The sequence below is a fragment of the Lissotriton vulgaris genome, chromosome 12 (genome assembly GCF_964263255.1).
Source record: "Lissotriton vulgaris chromosome 12, aLisVul1.2, whole genome shotgun sequence".
NCBI classification, from domain to species: Eukaryota; Metazoa; Chordata; class Amphibia; order Caudata; family Salamandridae; genus Lissotriton; species Lissotriton vulgaris.
In genome coordinates, this window is record NC_141700.1 from 62,219,734 (window position 1) to 62,239,568 (window position 19,835).

Consider the following 19,835-nt stretch of genomic DNA (forward strand, 5'->3'; position numbering starts at 1 on the left):
GTCTCTTGTAAGAGGGTTTCGGATATTAGAGCTTTAGAGATTGATTCTAGGTTTTTTCAACCGGAGGGTGTGTGTTTTGAGTTGCGTAAGAGGACGAAGACTATGACAAGGACTGTTTTTTATCCTCAGTTTAATGAGAATAAGAGGTTATGTGTGGTCTGCTGTTTAAAGGAATATGAGAAAAGGACACTTGGTTTGAGACCTTCTGGTTGTTCACAGTTGTTGATTTCTTTGAGGAAGCCTTTTAGGGGTGTCTCGTCTGCTACTCTGGCTAGGTGGGTGAGAGAGGTTATGTTTAAGGCTGGGATTGATATAAGTGTGTTTGGTGCTCATTCAGTGAGGGGTGCTATGGCGAGTAAGGCTTTTATGAGAGGTTTTAGTTTAAGTGGAATTATGAAAGCAGCGGATTGGAGTTGTGAATCCACTTTTAAGAGATTCTATTTTAAACCAGTGGAGAATGTTTTGAATAGTGTTATTGATGAACTTTGAACATGCATAATATTGGCCTCCGGGCCTTGTTGTAAAATGCAGATTTTCAACATTTGGTAATGAGTAGAAAATCATGATTTTAATAAAGGCACGGAGGCTAATATTATCCCTCCGCTTTTACCCTCCCTTGTTTTGATGTTTTTCTTTGATTTGTTTTGTTTTCTGCTTAGGTTAAAGAAAAGAATCTGCTCCTTGAGAAGGTGAAGAGTTGCGGGAGTGTTTTTCCTTTAAGAAGATTCGCTTGGTTCAAGATAAGAGACTTTTTAAGATAATCGCAGCGCTTGGTTCAAGATAAGAGACTTTTTAATATGATCGCAGCGCCCAAAAGAGGAAGATGGCTGCAGGTTCTATGGGTTTATGCATGTTCAGGAGTTCTAGAATGTGTTCGGGGTTCTAATTCTATGTTCTTTGTTGCTGCTGCCTGAGTGGTAATAAAGGTGTAGTGCATAATATTAGCCTCCGTGCCTTTATTAAAATCATGATTTTCTACTCATTACCAAATGTTGAAAATCTGCATTTTCCCTGTCCATGTTGAACCTCTTGCAGCTACATTTGACTATGCCATACACAATTAAAAAGGCCCTTCTCTTCTTTTAAATGGATGTTTGTGACAACAAATGGTATCTGCTTTTGTTATGACAACTGATGTTATCTGCTACCAAATGTATTTTCACAAAGTCATGGACGCAATTGTTTTTTTAAGTAATACTATTTTTTGCCAAATGCCTTTTTTTGTTGCTTTTTCACGCAAGGGGAGAGTGATTTGCTAAGAATCACAGGGGTGTTGTGGCGAAGACCTAACATACATTGGCAAAGCCAATAGAGACCTTTGAGATTATTGTTTCTGCAATTGTCTTTTTTCATGTTGTGCAGCATGACAATTGCTGATTTTGGCTTTATAGCAGTGTGGCTAAAACTAATAATAAAAGTGCATTATCCCGCGCTGCATCATATTGTTTTTGATATAAAAAAGTTTGAGCCACACACTGCAAAGCATCCGCACTGCTGTACAGCATGACTACTAAACTGGCAAAGTTTGATGAGAAAATGTCACTCCTAGGCTAAGATATGGAAATGTTACGAATAGGCAAACTGAATTAGTTGTTAGAACTTTACCTTCAGCATATTACTTTTCACCTATACTTTCCTGATTAAATTGGGCTTGTTTTGGAAGCTCGGGCACTTGATTTGGGCTCCTTTTCACGGGGAGTTGCGCTTGTTTCTTGGGTTCAGACCTGGCAACTTTTTCCACCAGTGGGCGGGCTCCAGCGAGATGCTGACTCTTTGCCGAGTGACAGAGTGTTCTGTGTTGAAACCCGTGCCCCCGGGGCGGCAGTGCGTCTGTCGGAGCGAGCCAGGGCCCGAGGCCAGCGGGAGGCACCGGTGACAGCGAAGAGGACCCGTGCTGGTGAGTAGACGCTTCAGCGAGGCTCTCCGTGGCGGAGTTTTGCGGCAGCGCGACCTGTCAACCGAGAGCCACCCGGCCCGTACCGCATGCGGAAGCTGCGGGTCTCGCGCCTCGGAATGTTGTGGATGGGAGTGTTCTGGGGCGACCGTTGGGATTCGGTCTTTGTCCGCTTTATGCCGCTGACGCCGAGCTGTGTAATAAAACAACTTGTGACCTCGTACCTGGCTTTTTGTATTTGTGCGGGGATTGTTCAAGGGGGTTCGGGCTCCCTCCGGTGCCACATACACTTGACTACGAGTCCTAGTTTGGTCCTTTCCAGCTCGGGGTCTCTCCCCACCTTGTTGCCTTCATGACACCAGTGCGTGGAGGGTATAGGTCGCCTTCCGGCCCGGGCTGCCTGTCAGACTGTCTCCCCTACCCTCACTTCACCTGTCTGCTGCCTACTTATTTTCACAACTATGGGGATTGGCCCCTCCGGCTGCTCCCTCATTCCCTAGGGATTATCTCCTCCTGCAGCCCCCTCTTTCCCATACTATAGTAGGGTGACCAGGCGTCCCGGCTTTTCAACAGCTGTCCCGGCAGATTTAGAGAAATTTAGCTCATGTTCTCAATGTTAAAGAAGGTCCAAAGAAAACGGAGCGAGGTGTATTTGTATGTTTTCCAAAGCAGGGATAGTTAGAAGCTATCATAAGAAAGCATTTTAAAATTTTAATTAACAAGCATGCTACTGGCTCTAAAAATTGCATTTTATTTATGTTTTTACTGCCTCTTCAGAAATTCTTTGAGGTGCGCTGTCATTATGTGCGCTCGGTTGAAGCAATATTTTAGACCTTCTATTTTTTTGTATAATGTGCCTGCTTTTGGCTTTAAAATTCTGGCCATTCGACACTATAGGGATTGTCCTCTCCGGCCCACCCCCCTTTCTTACATTGTAGGTATTGTCCCCTCCTGTGGTCCCCCTCTTTACTACACTGTAGGGCTTGTCCCATCCTGCTGCCTGCTTTGTCTCTAGTGGGAGATGTTTTGGGTGAAGGGACTTTGGTCTGACGCAACTTCTGGGTGTTGCCACTCCCTCAAAGACACTCATTTTGAAGCTGGATCTCCAACGGCAGTGCTTAGTGGCAGGTGTTGCTGAAGCACCCACACCTCTCCCTCCTAGACGTTTAGCTCAATGATATATCTCGCTTATCTAGCTGCGGTGTATGCCGCCGATACAAATTGGCTACAAAGGTTTCTTCAACTATCCAAATTTAAATGGAGCCGTCAGCTCGGAGTGTATTGTATGAAATGCCCTTGACCCTGCGACATAATGCCTCCCATCCAAACAATGGAGACATTAGCTATAGCATTTTGGTCTAACCAACATCACTAGTGTCTTGCTTCATGGCAGGTGTTGGCACTCTAATACAGGTTCTAGAGCCCTCCAACAGTTCTGTACAACCTCGTTCAAGAGGGGCAATCGGAACCCGACAAACTTATATATGCTGCATTTATGCCGACTGAAACGGCTCCTCGCCTACTAACGCTGTCCAAACTGCATCCACCATCCAAACTGTATCTATCCTCTTTCACTAAGCACAGAAGCAGCCTAGCTCGCCGGGCAGTGTGTTTCTCAGCTGCCAGGTTTCACGGAGTTGGTGAAAAACACCAGTGTACTTTTCTTTTTGTCTGACTCAAGTTGTTACATATGTGTGCACATTTCTAGCACCTGGAATCTACTACCATGAATAAAGCGTGTTGGAGGTTCATTAGGTGTTCTGTGTTTATCTTCAGGAAAAGGTATGTGTGCCAGTGCGCCTTTCACTAATTTTCTGCATCCAACGGTGACCACGGCATTGCGTAAAGGCCGGTCATCCCACTTCTGCCACATGAGTTACGGTCTGAATGGTACCGCAACAGGTATATTCATGAATGCACCTTGTGCCCCCCCCCAACCCCCACACGATGTTTTCAAAGTGGAGTTTCTGTAGGGGATGATTGCACAATTCCAAGTTTCATATAGGAAAACAAACAGTTTTTCTTCTGTCTGCATTCCAAGGTGCCATAGTCAGAGTGGTGCAGTTAGACCGCAGATGATAATACCAAGAGTATCCATATTTACAGGGACTGGTATTACCTCACCAAAATAACAGCCTGTTTTAATGAAGGCCTGCGTTTTTGGTGGGAGGCTTGGTTTTACCACACAATTAACTCAGTATGTTGAAACGTGCAGCAGAGGTCTGTGTTATTAACTCTGGTGTAAATCTCCACAAGATCAACTCAGATTGTCACTCCTTTGACGTTGAGTACCGTTGAGTTAAGTAATTACAATGCACGCTGTGTAACAACCAAGAGTCAATGTAATTCGTTTTTTACATGCTGCATACTTAGCCTGAAGAAGTCAAAGTTTTCATTGCTTTCTTTTCACTTTTTCAAACTGGTGCTGTTAAATTTAGGTTATTCGTTGCTTATCCCTTTGTGAACCCAGATACACATTGATCTAACTCAAATTTTTTGACTATAGAACATGTAGTGAGAAGGGTAAAATTATGTCTTGTAACAAAGTTTATAACGTCCCAGAAGTGGGACGGTCTGTACTATTTATCACATGATAGTGTTTTAAAGCGGAATATGCCTGACCCAATTAAATGTACATTTTTCATTTAAATTCATTATAAGTGGCGGAGAACCAAGAAAGAACGTTTGTTGTGGTATATGAGAACCAACAATCAAAATACTGTTCTGCCTGGGTTAACCACGAAGAACCCATATCAAAGACGCTGAGAGCCCATAGAAAGCTATCAGAATTTTTACTTAAGGTATGTCATTTTCCGTTGCTTTGCTTTCTCGCATGTTTTTGTGTCCGATTTTAGATTTATTGCCGATTAGTGTGTTTTGCTTACCTGTGGAAAGGCAGTGTGTCAAGCCTGGACACCATGTTGGTGGAATAGAAGAAGTAGAATCCACAGCAGTTTGCAGGAAATGTACAATGTGTGGCTTTTTGTACTAGGGTGTTATTTCCTATTAAATCCAGGCTAAGAAGTGTATGTGATTTGTGCAGGATTTAATTTAGTAAATTAACGCCATGTGTATCCAGCACTACTTTGTAGAGCTATATCAGACTAGATTTCGTCTGTTTGTTCATGTTTCTAGATTTTTATTGGCTAATTCTGAAGACAAAGTAGCATGTTCAGCGTTTCATTTCTATGACTTGGTATCTGTGTTTTAGTCTAGTCTAGTCTGGATATTTGTATTGCGCAGCATATCACTTCCCGAGGGAGTCTCATTGCGCATGCAGACAGTCCCAGAAAAAAAGGTAGGTCTAGAAAGGGAATTTAACTGAAGAGCCATGTTTTCAGTTTTTTTCGAAAACACATGAGTTCAGTGGTCGTACGTATGTCTAAGGGGAGAGGACTGTGTGCAGAGATAAGTGAAGTTTAAAATACCAGTTTTTAGCTCAGATTGAAGCATTTGGTGTTCTTTGCATCTTGAAATCCCTTTGTATGTTTTTACCATAGTCTCCTCCTCACACAAACGCACACTGAAGCCAATTTCTTTGTAAGCAATTAATATAGAGGCAGGTGGCATTGGCATTTGGGACATAGTGACAGCATCACACGTGCCACTGCAATTTTGATTCCACGACAAGTAAAGAATGGCTGTCTGACAGGAACATGTTTCAGTTGGCAGGATCACCGAGTAATTCAAATTTTCTCCTCTTAGATATGCAGTGATCTTCCAGTCACAGGTTTGAGTCTAGGCAAGCCAACTGAACCCTTCCCATTGAGTACCATCAATCTATAGTCACATCACGTTACTTACAATAATTAGAAATGGCAGCAGTGTGTGGTTTGAAGCGCTTTATAAAAAGGGTTATTTATCCTGTGTCTGTATCACTAAAATGTGTTTAAGACTTTTTATGCTTTTATCGAAGTGTCGGAGTAAACACATACAGAAATTAAGAAATACAGGTAACCTGTTAAATTAAGGTGTCAACATAGAATTTACCATGGCTAGTGTTAAACAGAGCAGATGATATATGTATTTTTCCAAGGCAAGCAAACTCAGGGTGAGCCTGAGCCTCGCCTATGGCTGCTTAGGGCACTGGTGTCTGCCATAGTGAGAGGTGTAAATGCCACAAGAGATGGCTGTGGACTCTGGGTAGAAGCAGTGGAATCGGGCATTATGGTTTCAGATACCTGGTTCGTAATTGAGTCTTAGACGTTAAGTAATTTCATCAGGGAAATATTAAACCAGGTAATCATAAAATTATGGTGGAGGATTAAAGGAGCTGTATCTGCTTAAGGGGCAGATAGTTTATTAAAATGTTGAAATACATTTTTAGCAGATTGGATGGATTGTTGATTCTTAATCTTTTTAACTAGAAACAATGTTTGTTTTTTCCTGCACTGTCTTCTCCAGATACTCGTTATCGTTTGAGTTCCCTTAATCAAGTTAGACACTTGTCCACAAGCAGATATTCAGTAAGCCATTAATTCCCAGTACATAATATATTCTTGTGTTACTTTTTTGTGTGGCTAAAAGAATGCGAGTCCTTTTTGGTTCTGTCATGGTAGATGGCAAATTTGATATCACTTGATGTCCACCTTCCTGTTAACCTTTATCAGACATGTTTCCCAAAGGTATACTTTCATGTGTCTTATGCCAAGACCTGCCAGTGATTTTTATCTTCCTTCGCAGGCTGTCTTTGATAGCATAATTTGTGGAAAGTATTTTCAGAATGATTCATCTATTAATTACGCGGTAAGAAGGCTTCCTAACCATTAACACTTTATCTGCAGAGAAGTCAAGGTGATGGCCAGATTTATGTGCTAGTCCTTTCACCTTTCAGAAGAGTTTCCTGGTTAGCATGGCTTAAAGGAGCACGTTCTCTCCCATTGTAGAGTCTGATTGTACCCAGATACTCTGACCACTCTTGTTAAGTCAGTGAATAAAAGCTGACCGGGTTTAATAATGCTAATGGCCAAGTCACAATGTCACCACAAAACCAGAGTCTCAGAATGGTTCTTATAGTCAGTTTTCGTAGTATGTGTCTTGTGCCCACTGTCATTGTGGCAGTATTGAATGCTGATAAACCTAGAAATGGGGCCCTGAGAAGACCGGAGAATATGTAATCACGATGTTACCTAGTGATTCAACTGTTATTGAACTGCAGAGTCCCAAGTGATTCACCCCCAGCATCTAGGAAGTAAGCATTGCCTTCCCTACTTTCAAATCCATGTTCATGGAGAGTAATAATCATTGACATGGTATGGCTGAAGTGTTGTGGTTTGACATGTTGTTTATGTATATAGAATTTGTGTTGTGTAATAAATATTCGACCATAATTTGCAGTGGTATTATCCCTTTCTAGATGGACGGGAGTGAAGGAGGGTTTCCTCCGGGATTTCATGAGCAGACGCAGCGGAGCAGCGTTTCTTCGATTGGGACCAGATGTAGGTAACCTCTTTCATTGTAGGGATGTAGTATAAGCTTTTGCAAACGTGGAGTAACCCATCGTCACTTGAAAACGAATTGATCTTTCTATAAGAGCATTCAGAGCATGCCACCAAAAAGGTGCGGTTCAATGGTTATTTGGGTGCTATAGCTGGTAGTAAAAGCTGTTGTCCTTAGATTTCCTGTTGGCCCTGCCCAAATAACATTGTGGGCCCAGGTTACAGTGGTCAAAAAGACTGCCGAAGGAACAGAAGGTAAACTGAGATGGAAGTGACATGTTTACTTTCTGTAGTTTCCTCTCTGTGCTGTTCCCCTAGACTACCCGGGAAATCAGATGCTGTTGAAAGGTAAGGGGGTCCACCGTGAAAGTTCACAGAGGAAGAAAAGTGAACGAAGTGTTTTGGCGAATCTAAGTACATATACATTTGCACCATTTCCCAGTACTTTTCCATTTTGTATGTTGGTTTCCTATTTCTTTGTTTTAGTAATTTTTACTCCTTGTGTTTTGCTCATAATCATTTTATTTTAGAAATTATGTACATAAGATCTATGCCGTCACATTTGATACATCCCGAAAGAATGCTGTTCAATACAAATCTGGTACAAACAAAAACAGTAATTTTTGGTAATGGAATATTTGAAAAGTACTAATAAGATGCATGATCTAGATGCATTAATAGACCCAGCCTATAAGTTACACTTCTCTTTGATGAACCACTTCAGTGCAGACAGTAATTTCCTAGGCAAAAATATATTAACTTGGATGTGTAGAGAGTGACTAATCACCCGCAAGGGTATCCAGGCACGGGGTTCATGCTGGGATCAGTTGAAGATCCAGGTCTTGTTCCTATCTGAATTCGGTGAGAGAGGGTGATGTTCAGAGGTGCAAGGAAAAGTCATTCCAGGACTTGGAAAGGAAGGAGAAGGCGCGTCCTCCACTGTTGCTTTGGTGAATGCGGGGAGTGTGAGCGAGGGACTGGGAGGTGGAGCGCAGGAGTCTGGAGGATTGGTACCAGTTCAGGCAGTGGTTGATGTGTGTTGCTCCTTGGTTGTGGAGGGAAGGAATTCAGAAGCGGGTGAGTGGACGACTCTCTTGCTGAGTAGTTTGAATTAAGCCCATTGAATGACTGTTTTTTTCAGAGAGGCAGGCCTTGGGCATACATATAAGGTTCTGATTGATGAGAGGAATGTCATGATAAGGCAATCCTTTGCCTTTCCACGCTAAACGTTTCGGGTTAGTTGCGGGCCTTTAAGAGCGAATATTGTCTAAAGAGGAACCAGTAGAAGGTAGTCAGAGCATGATTGGATTGCTGAAAACCAAAAAATGTTATTGGTGGCATTGTAGTCGTAGGCGGTAAATAAATCTTCTTACAGACTAAGCTGTGGAATTAGTTGTAAGGAGTCGTATAATGCAGTTTCTTTATCCTGATATAGTGATGCTTTCTCTCTATTGCTGCTTACTCTTTGTAGCAAGAGCCATCTACCCTGTAGATCTCGGCATCATTTTCATGCACCGAATTATAATAGCCTCTGACAGTGTACAACTAGCAGATGACAACATGCTGGGGTGTTTCTTTGTGACCTATTGCCATAGATTCATTGTTGGCTGGGACTTTGCATTTTGAGTGTGACACTTTTTCCGACTTAGCCTTTGTCCCTAATTAGCAAGGCCCAGAAAACCGTCCCAGAAAATTGATAAGTGCAGACTCTGTGCCATGTTTTCTTTGGTTTGAGGGAGCGAGAAAGAGATGAAGAATTGGTCCATGCTGGCAATTAAGCTTGTTGCTTGTCGCTCTCTCTTGGCCTTAGACTCGATCTACTGCGTGTAAGTGTGTTTTGATATGTGTCTCAATCATGGCACTTGGGTTTGGATGGTGTAGGAAACGCCAGTGATAGATTTAGATGCAGTCTTAGTAACAGAGTGCCACTGAGGAATGTGATAATTTGAAAAGCCAGTGGATTGTAATAGTAATCTAGGAGAAGTAGCTTTATTGCTCTTAGAATTTAGGCTACTTTTAGTGTATGCATGGACGATGACTGACATTAAACTGTGACGTGGTATGTGTGTCTGACTTGAAGTCTAGAAGTTCATTTGTGTTATGATGAATCTTGGCTGGATGGTACTGCCAGCACATTCAATGTGGCTTTCCTCTGTAAGCATATCTTCCCCTTTCACATTTTATCTCTGCAGCGCTCGATGTCTTGGTGTACCTGATCAACGATGCCGTAGTGCCTCTTACCTTGGACGGTCTGACCTCCATGACTTCCCATGAGGTGCACAGCATTGTGCGCGAAGCCCTTCAGCTTCCAGAGATCGCCCAGGATGTCTTCTCACTCTGGCTGGTGTCCCCATTGCTCGGTAGGCATCCACCCTGTAATCATTCAGACTTCTGTAACTCATTTCGAAGCCTTGAGCAAAATATTCTGTAGCACCAGTCCTTTTGCAATTTTGAAACCTTTCTTCTTTGGTTTTTAAACTAAATGTGTGGCTTGATGTTGTAACGTTTTGGGGTTTATTGATATGCATTCATGTCTTTCTCTTGAAATTTCATTCGTTTTGTGCCAATGTTGCAGAATATTCAGGCATTTTGTTCTTTAATTTCCCATATGCCCTGGATTTTACAATTGTTTTAACAGGTGTCCTACTGTAATGGTGAGAAAAGTAATAATGTACCCCAAAATGTCCAGTACAGAAGCGTCATTCATCATAATTTGCTCTTAACATAGAAACCATTTCTTAAACCTTGTTTCAGTGTTTAACCACTACAACCAGAGACTGTATTAAAGCAAAGTTGAAGTGAGAGAGACAACTTTTTGTTGGTTTCAGTAGTTTAAAGTGAAAGCTCGGAAAAGTCTCATAATCTTTTTCATGGTCAATTTTAATGTGATTATCAGTTAAAGAAATATATTTTAAAGACATTGTCACAGTTCATCTGTTTGTAATATGTCAGTGTAATTTTATTTATATGTTTTGATAGTAAAGAAGCTTGAAGGGTAGAAAATAATGCATCATTTTAACCTCATTTGTATATAGGAGGGTGATGGTCCTGTCTTTAGCTCTGGGCTGATGGTGTAACTCCATCTTTTGACACTGAGGTTGGGTGAAACCTTGAAGGCACCACAAGTCCTTGATCTAAATGTTTTATCTGTGGTGTCCGTTTCGGCTTTATCTTAAAGAAGGCACAACCCATGACTTTTCTGCCATCAAATGTTTGAACAAGGGAAAAGACTTAATTTTTTAACATTGCACCTGAAGAACTTGCGGTCTTCCGAGAGTGTGTGGGTGAGGGGAAGGGAGGAAGGGCCGAGTGGGAAGCTAGCCTTATACGTTGATGGCCGCAAGCACTCAAAATCACCTCTAGGCATTTATTTTGAATGACCCAATGGAGCCAAATAAGTTACGTGCTAGGCTTTATGCTAATGACCGTGGAGGTTATACAGCCCAGCTGATGATTTCTTGCTGGCCACTACAATCCTGCCATGAGCAAAGATCACAGGGTGCAAACTAACTGGTGTACATTATTCACCTACGACTCAAATTTGAATCTCTTGTGAACTTTAATGCCGTCAGAATGCAATGCCTCTGAGGAGTGCATTGATGGGATTGGTGCTGCAGAGAAATATTATTACTACTGTATTAGATAACAAAGCACCCTTAGAAAGATTGTCTCATTATTCGCCCTTGCTTGCTCACGGACACAGACTCTCTCACTTATTTCTTATTTTGATGAAGTGTTCTGCACCTCTGCTGTGCATCCTAGTCCACTTTCCCATAAATGTGACCCGCTTTTAATCATGATGTAAGTGTTTTTGAAATATAACTAGCTCCGAGAGCTGATACAATGACTATACAACTTGCACCTGGTGTCTAGTTCAAGTAGTGTCATGGTAGTTAAAGCATTTCCCAAAGGGTTGTTTCATTCTGTCTTTCTTTTCCAGAGGTCCAGCTAAAACCAAAGCACCAGCCGTACAAAGTTTGCCGACAGTGGCAGGAGCTGCTGTTCCGGTTCACAGAGTGCTCTGAGGAGGACATCACCCAAGGTGGGTAGCAGGGGGAGTGGGTGATGATGGAACTATAGCAGTGAAGCGGCACACAGTATCTTTGTTGTTTGGCTTCTTGTTGGGTAACTTCATTCCTCGTACAGAGGATTACCCTCCACATCCAACTAAAAGGTTTCCGGGGCCCAACTGGCATCAGAGGCAGCAGTGCCTTTTTGAATTTGAGATGCTCTACGAAGAACAGCATGGGTTGTAAGATGTTAAGTTCAGAAAACAGGATGTGATGTGGAATAGAAGAGGAAACATTTAATGAAGGCATCTAGAGGTATAGCTCTCTGTGTTTATTTTCATGATGAATATTTACGGTGTGGGTTTGATATGCAGGAAGATTGACTTTCCGCAGATCATACTTTTGGTCTGTAACTAATCCTAAATGAGAAACCAGGACTATTAGTTTCAACTTTTGCAGTTTAGCAAGCAGAACTCTTTTTTGTTTCAATGTGAAGCTGCCTCTATGGATTTGAGGGTGTGCATTTCATAAAGAGCTCACCTTGCATCGTATGGCAGCTCATGGCCACATGAGGACGTGGTTGGATGGCATTACCGTGGCATTTGAGAGTGTGGCTACTAGACAGTGATTTTCCTTTGCATATGAGAATGCACATGGGAATGTAAGTCCGACCCTAACATGGTCCTACATCTAGGATGTCCATGATGTACCTGGGCATGTGCCCTATACCAGGTATATGATTGGTGTATTTGGCGTATGAGGCGCCCTTACTTCTATATGTGCTTGTTGCAACATAATCGCTCAACTGGAGCAGTATAGAAACCAGCATGACACTGTGCCGTTGTTCAGTGCAGTATGGAACTTGACTTGTCTATGTGGACTTTGAGTACTAGGGCAGTGTAAAAACTGCCATCGTAGTGCATGGTTCACTCATTGAGAAATTGTGGAAACTGTCCTGGTGGTGTGTGCCTTGCATATTGTGGCAATTTGGAAACAGGATGTTAAAAGGTGCTTCACATCCTGGGATAATGTGGAGAATGGCATTACAGTGTGTGCTTGCATATTTTCTTCAGTGTGATAGCTAGCTTTGAAATCTGTTTTGTCTATGTGAAGAAAGCAGAATATGGATTATAAATGTTACTTCTCCTGTTTCACAAATTCTGTATTTCAAGTGCTCTGGCAAGATGGACCCCCGGCATATGGTCTGGCCGGAACCTGTTAGATCAATAACCGGAGTGCAATAAGTGTACCGGCCCTATCATCATAAACAAGAAATCTGGCATCCAGAGCACCTCTATAGCATATTTACCCACCTGAAGCTGACCGGCGTTGTGAGCACTTCTTTATTGAGCAGTGGGTATTTTTGAGCAGCAATGCTGGCACCTTAAGAAGCCCTTATAAATACAGCATCCTGGCATATAATAACATCAGTGATCATTTCTTATTTCTACTATTTTCTGATGGGATTTTATTTTCTGGCGCAGGGATTTCAAATTTCTGTTGACAGTCATAGATATGGTATTGGCCACTATATCTTCTGACAAAGTATTTGAACATTTTAAAGTTCAGTTGGGTTCTCTAGGCATAGTATTTATGATGGGTTTACTTTCTGACCGTGAACACTTTATTTTGATTTGCAGGTATGAATATGTAATGCTTTGGTGTACTATGGTGGGTTCTGAAGTTGCAGGCTATTACATGCATTCCTCTTTACGACTATTTAAAAACGAAGCTGTTTTCCATGTGTTTTTATTTTTCAAGATGAGCCTGCGTTGCAGTTCAGGAGAAATGTGTTTTTCCCCAAAAGGCGAGAACTGCAGGTGAGTCTTGAAGCTGCAGGTGGTAAGCCTTATGGCTATTGCTGGTGAGCCTTGGGGTGATGCGGTTGCTCAGTGATTGTGATGGGATCTATCCCAAGGGGGTTCTGCTCGAGACCAAGTGCAAGCACAGCTTAAGACCAGGAATAAACGGTAGGGCTATGTGTTTGGTTAGCAGTTGCCTTCGAGGTGATTGGTATTGAAGTTGCAATGCATTTATATAACGTGTATGTGAGGCATAGCATTACTTTACTCTGGGAAGCACTCTGCTCTGGAACCCAAGAATGTTTTTTGTTAGTTATTGGGATTAGGCTTGTGCTCTCATGAAGATTATTCGATGCATTTGCTCCACTGTCTTTTTTTGGTGGATTTATGATTCGGCGGAGTCACGAGGGATCATTAGTGGGTGTGAGGTATATAGACTAATTGCTTTGCAGCTTCTGGCTATGCATGGTCTCTCCTTTGGGGACAATGGAATATCATCCGACTTCCACTGACTGCAGCGTGGGAGGGGAATAATTGCAAGTGGATCTTTAGTGAACTAATATTCTTCCCAATGGATCTCGCTCTCACCTTGGCAGGCAGCAGCATTTTCAACAAAGGGCAATAGACGTCCTCTGTCTGGGGCACACCAGTCCTGATGAAGTAAAGTCCTGGGATGTGTGTACCGCGCTGCTAGGCTGGAGGGTGCTCAGTATTAGCGTGTCTTTTGAAGGGTGTTTGGGTTGCAACGTTGACTGTTCTGTCTTGCTAAACAACACAGACTATGAGTCTTTTGCAATAACTTGGCTTACTCCTGACCAGGCTGAGTAGGAGGAATTTAGCAGCTTGAAAGGGGTGTATTCTATCAGAGTTTATGGATGGTCCTTCATCTGTATTCTGCAGCAGTTAAAGCATTAAAGGTTGACTGCTTCGTGTAGAGTCAAATTGCAAGGCAAAATTATTGGCTGAGTGAGAGGGTGTAAGTATGTTAAGAGGGAAGACTGCTAGGATAGCAGGAGCTAGAGGATCCAGATAAGTATTTTACTTCAGTCATTGAGTTTAGCATCAAAGCGAGGGTAAACGTCCCTTTCAGGTAGCTATGACACATAAAAGATTTGGGCTTGGAGGTTAATGTTGCGGGAAGAAGAAGAAATAAATTGGTCGTTGGGATAGTGGTGAGTCCAAATGAGAATAACTCGTATGAAATGGGGGAAACTCGCACTGTCAGAGAAGGGACATCAGAGCCCTATCGAACTTTGGTTAGATTCTGGCCTGACTGTGTCTGAAAAGGGACAGCAGAGCCCAGTGTACAGTCCAGAAACAGAGCTCACAAGGTGCCAGATGTACAACATAACCCAACATTGCACTGTGTTAGAGGGAGAGCTGAACTTCACCCATATGACATAACCGCATAATGATCTGTCCTTTTCCAATCTTTAATGTTTTGCAGATTGAAGACGAGCAAACGTTGAGACTTCTGTACGAGGAAGCCAAATACAATGTACTGGAAGGTCGCTATCCATGCGACATTGAGGACTGTGAAAAGCTGGGAGGCCTGGCATGTAGGTTGGAGCTTGGACCTTTTGATGAGGAGCAGCATACAGTTTCTGCCTTAAGGTAGGTTTCTTGCTCTCCCTTGGTGCAATACATATATGGTGCAAGTGGTCGTGTTGTTGTATTTTGTGTGTTTTTTTTGTTTACTTTATAGGATGGAACTTAAATAGTATCTTTTTGTTTTGTTTATAATTTAGAATATCTCTATATTGTATTACTTAATTTTATTTCTGTTATTTTTTGTAAAGCAAAAGCACAGTCCTTTCTGTTATTTATTTTTATTTAGTTTTATATAGGCAAACTTGACCCGAATCGGGTATCAGAGCGCTTTACATGACCACAGTTGCATTACATGAGGACACATTCATTTTTGTTATTTATAGCTTTTTATCCAAAAACACTAGTGTCAAAAATTTCTTTTTCCCCATTAAATATTATGCAGCAGTTAACGCATGGAACCCACATAAACAAGCATTTGCAATGCAATAGGTCTCGCATTAGGAAAGTTTGAGCTATTGGTATTGTAAATGAAAAATTTTGTATTCATGTGTTGGTTTTAAAAATAGCAAAATAAATAGCTTGGTCATTTACCATGCCAATAGTTTTAACTTTTGCAAATGTGACTCCTATAGCATTTGTAATACAATATGTGTTGTATTTACGTGACTTAGCTGTATTGATATTACACATAACAATGGCATTTATTTATTTTTTAATAATTAACACTTAAATAAATGTTATTGTAATTTATAATAGCAATAGCTTAAACTTTTGTGAAGATTATGTTCAGTGCATTTTATTTTGTCGAAAATCCAAGAACAGAAGTGAAATATTAACATCTTTTTGTGACATTTGTAATAAAGCTTGAAACATTGAGAGAACATATTTGAACCAGTTGTTGTTGAATGGTTGCACAGATTGATGCTGTGGTGGTGCTAAGTGATGTGGTGGGGACGAGTGATGCTGTGACGTTCAGTGATGCTGTGGTAGCGCATAGTGATGTTGTGGTACCCCTGAGTGATGCTGTGGTGGTGCTGAGTGATGCTGTGGTGATGCAATAGATAGATGGAGTGAGTGCGATAGATAGATAGAGGGAGGGCTATAGATAGATAGAGGGAGGGTGATAGAGGGAGGGCGATAGAGTGAGAGCGATAGAGGGGGAGAAGGACAGTGACGGACATAGGAGAGAGAGAGCAGGACAGTGAAGGACAGAGAACAAGACAGCGAGGGACAGATGAGGGAGAAGAATGACAGTGAGGGACAGATGAGGGAGAAGAATGACAGTGAGGGACAGAGGAGAAGGGCAGTGAGGGACAGAACACAGGCAGTGAGGGACAGAGGAGGGAGAAGGACAGTGAGGGGCAGAGAACAAGGACAGCGAGTAACAGAGGAGGGAAAACAAAGACAGGGACAGAGGAGAGAGAAGTAGGTCAGTGAGAGGCAGAGGAGGTTGAAGGACAGTGAAGGGTGAAGGACGGTAGGGACTGAGGAGAGGGACAGTGAGTGACAGAGAAGGAGGAGGACAGTGAGGGACAGAGGATGGAGAACAAGGACAGTGAGTGACCGAGGACAGTGAGCGACAGAGGAGGGAGATGAAGGACAGTGGGGGACAAATCGGGGAAAAGGGAGACAGTGAGGGACAGATGAGGGAGAAGAGAGACAGTGAGGGAGAGAGAAGGACAGTGAAGAATAGAGGAGATGAAGGACAGTGAGGGACAGAGAAGGGAGAAGACCGTGTGAGGCGCACACAAAAAACGTGACACGAGGGAAAACTAACGGGAACACGGTGCAGGGGGTATAGTGCACGAGCTTCTAAATCCCAGGAAGAATTACCGTTAGCCTGTTTGTCATACTTAGAATTAAATGAAAGTGCAGCGACATGCAAGGGAAGTCCTGCCAAAAGGGCTGCTAAAGTACTCCTCCTGTGACTGGTATAACGGTCATACTAACATTGTAGTATTCAATCGCTGTGATTCCTTAAACATGCAGTAGGTGCTGATATTGTAATTCTCATTTATAGCAATAAGAAGAGTACAGTAAAACAAAAAATAGTTTCTACGAAAGTTAAAAGGTGAGGGCGGTGGGGTTCCGCTTGCCCTGAGCGAACCTCCGGTGAAGATGAGGCTGGGTGTCTGCGTGGGGCAGATTCTCAGACACAGACTGACACCGGCTCATTCTCTCGGAGTACCGAAACATCCACGTGGGCGCCCCTCCATAGCGCCAAGAGGCAGCTCTGGTGAACAGCCCCCACAGTATGTCGAGCTCCACAGCACGCCTTTGAAATGCACTCACAAGTGTGGTGCCTAACAAAAAAAATTGTGCTCAGAGTTACGGTGTGAGATACTGATGGAGCAAAGGAAATGCAGACAACGGGAGGGGGGGCAGGAGCATAGTAAACACGACCGGAAGGAGGGCAGGAGCAAAGTAGAAAACTGCAAAAGAAAATACAGCGGGAGAGCTGCGGGAGCAAAGGAACTGCAGACAACGGGAGGGGGCGGGAGCATAGTGAACACGGCCGGAAGGGGGGCAGGAGCAAAGTAAAACAGGAAATTAGGAAACCAAGAGTGCACTTAGGTACACCTGTTGTACACTGCACAGCACTTAAAAGCAAACTAGGACGGATATCTAACAGTAGTTTCCACAGCTCCTTTCTGAAACCTGCAGCTCTGCAGAAATAGTGTGAAATGCTCGTGTTATTCTGCACATAATGAGAAAGGAAAGTGACGCTTTAGGTACAAAAAGAGTCAGGGCTACTCCAAGCAGCATTGAATTGCGGAAGTGAGTTCTACAGCTGGAGACTATAGAAAACAGATTTTTTATCGATGGGTGTCCACTTACGGGTATGGGCGTCTGAATGAAAGCTCGCATTCACGTGCATGGTGGGAATCGACTCTGCTATTAATGAAGCCACCTGCAACTGGCAACAAACCTCACAAAATGTAGCGAGTTGGCACCATGCCTACACAAGAAAGTGCTGACGGATTCGTTTTAAATTTTAAAGTGAAAAGGGTCACTATTTCTTTTTAATTGTAAAAGTTTCAAAAAGACGAAAGGAAATGAGAAAGCGACATCAGGTGGGAAGGAGATTAAAAAACAGCGTAGAGGATCACAGTGGCAGATGCGCTGCGCCGCTGCCTGTTTAAAGACCATTAGAGGCCCCTCATGACATGAGTGTCAAGCCACCACCCTGACACAGTACTGCCTGACAGACTCACAGACCATATGTGCGCCTTACATGGCCTTTCTGGTGGCATCAGACAGGCAGCCAGGAACATTACAGAGAGGTTGGGGACTGGCACCCTTGGGACCCTCTTTTAAGAGTCCCTGCCCCCTATTGATGGTGCCATCCACCAGCAAGCCCCAAAACAGATTTTGCCAACATGGCTCTGTGTGTTTCTATTTTTTAGCCAGCACTTGGAGTTTTTAGAAGCAGACTACACGACCTTGAATACAGATACTGTTGGCTGTCTTAGGATAAGTGAAGTATATTGAAACATTTTTTTTAAATGTAAACAGTTTCTCCCTATTTTGCTTTTATTCAACACCTACAAGGCTTCAGACCTGCCAAGTTCCCCAAGTCCATGGTGATGCGCTGCGTTTATTTCCCCTTGAATTCTGGGACTTGTAGTCTTGTGTATTCCATTATAAAACAGGACTACAAGTTACTGAACGCAAAGGGAAAAAAATGGACTGCTGCAGGACATCACCCAAGGGCCTGGGAAACTTTGCAACTGTGACCTCACATGGGTAGTAAGCATTATATAAGTGCAATTACAGCAGATCTGAATTTGTGAACTCTGACTTCTTTCTTTGGAAGCACTGAGGGCATCAGTTAGGGGAAGAGGATGACTGAGGTCGCCTTTCGACAGCAGAAACTCTCATCTCAGTGCAATGATCAGCCATTGTCTGTCCATTAATGCAAGGATGGTTTGTAAAATGCAATTGTGTCAACAGTTAGTTAGTGGACCGGGATATTGTGGATTTCCAGTGATTCCCACTCCCTGGTAAAGTAAGGAATCAGTAACTTGGTGCTGCTTCTGTTGAGCCGTACCGGCTACCGTAAGCCTGCAACTCCCAGCATGCACCATGCTATTGAACTAGCTGGGTGTATCACGCTTGACTCTTGAGCCCTCGGTGGCTTCCATGAATACCGGTGCAATGGTTTCCATTCTTGAAAGTCTTGAATGTAGCACCTCAGCTCGCCTCTGGGCGCTGTATTCACAGCTCCTCTGAAGCCGCCTCGGCCCCCACCTCCTCCCGCAGCTCCGAGCCCCGAGCCCAGCTGAGGCCTATTTTTAGCCAGCATTGGGAGGGACGTTGATGCATCGCTGCCCCAACCCCTGTCATGGGGTTGCAGTAATTACAGCCTCGCTCCGGGGAGGCTTTGTTGGCAGAGCGGCGGCGGCGGCACGGGGAACATCGAACCAGAGAAAGAAGTAATTGGTGGGTTCCCCCCTGGGCGCCAGCGCCACGCGGGAACAGGTTTCGGAGGCAGAGAGGCCAGTGAAGGTAGGGGGGCGATTCGCTTGGCTGTCAGCACGGTGGGACTTATGACTCATTAGTGGACTGGCCCGGGTATACGGTGACTGAGCGTCTCCTTCAGTAAGTGCCTCAGCTACAGAGGGTGCCATGAAATGAATGGTCATTCATAGGATGGTAGTTAACAAGCGTTCTGTTGGGTGCATCTGAAAAACAAGCGTTCTGTTCGGTGCATCTGAAAAACAAGCGCTCTGTTGGGTGCATCGGAAAAACAAGCATGCCAGCATTCACGAGCAGATGGTCCTGTTTATGACCTGCGGAGCGTGAAGTGGCTGGTGGCAAATGGACTCAAAGCGGCCGGGCGCTTTGATGTTCTTGGCTTGTCTTGCTTGGTGGGAGAGCGGATTTCTGTGCACGCGCATTTCTCACATGAACTGCATGGAATCCGCAGTGTTCAAGAGAGTTTGTTTCCCCTGCTATAGGTTCGAGCTATTAATCCCTGCGGGATATAATAGCTCGACCTAAAAATAAGTGGCACTAATTTTGTATGTTAATATTGTATATTGTGTTCCTTTAAAATCCATCTTTCTTGGCACAATAACTATTTTCCCTAGAATTTGGGATCGAATAATCAAAATGTAATCATCATGTTCCCTGTAGC

At 43.3% G+C, this 19,835-nt stretch overlaps 1 protein-coding gene across 2 annotated transcripts in view; it reads left to right on the forward strand.

Moving 5' to 3' along the window:
- The first annotated feature begins 1,730 nt into the window (after positions 1-1,730).
- The window catches only part of FRMD8 (FERM domain containing 8), a 64,719-nt gene continuing 46,614 nt past the window's right edge, over positions 1,731-19,835 (forward strand). Inside the window, exons 1-7 of one of the 2 annotated variants that reach the window (XM_086947110.1) lie at positions 1,731-1,897; positions 4,556-4,695; positions 7,251-7,332; positions 9,525-9,692; positions 11,273-11,374; positions 13,104-13,162; positions 14,592-14,758. In XM_086947110.1, the coding sequence (XP_086803236.1) occupies positions 7,251-7,332; positions 9,525-9,692; positions 11,273-11,374; positions 13,104-13,162; positions 14,592-14,758 (578 nt within the window). In that variant the 5' untranslated portion in view covers positions 1,731-1,897; positions 4,556-4,695. Of the gene's footprint in view, positions 1,898-1,996; positions 2,092-4,555; positions 4,696-7,250; positions 7,333-9,524; positions 9,693-11,272; positions 11,375-13,103; positions 13,163-14,591; positions 14,759-19,835 lie in introns of those variants that run through there. The other variant, XM_086947111.1, reaches the window with a different exon arrangement.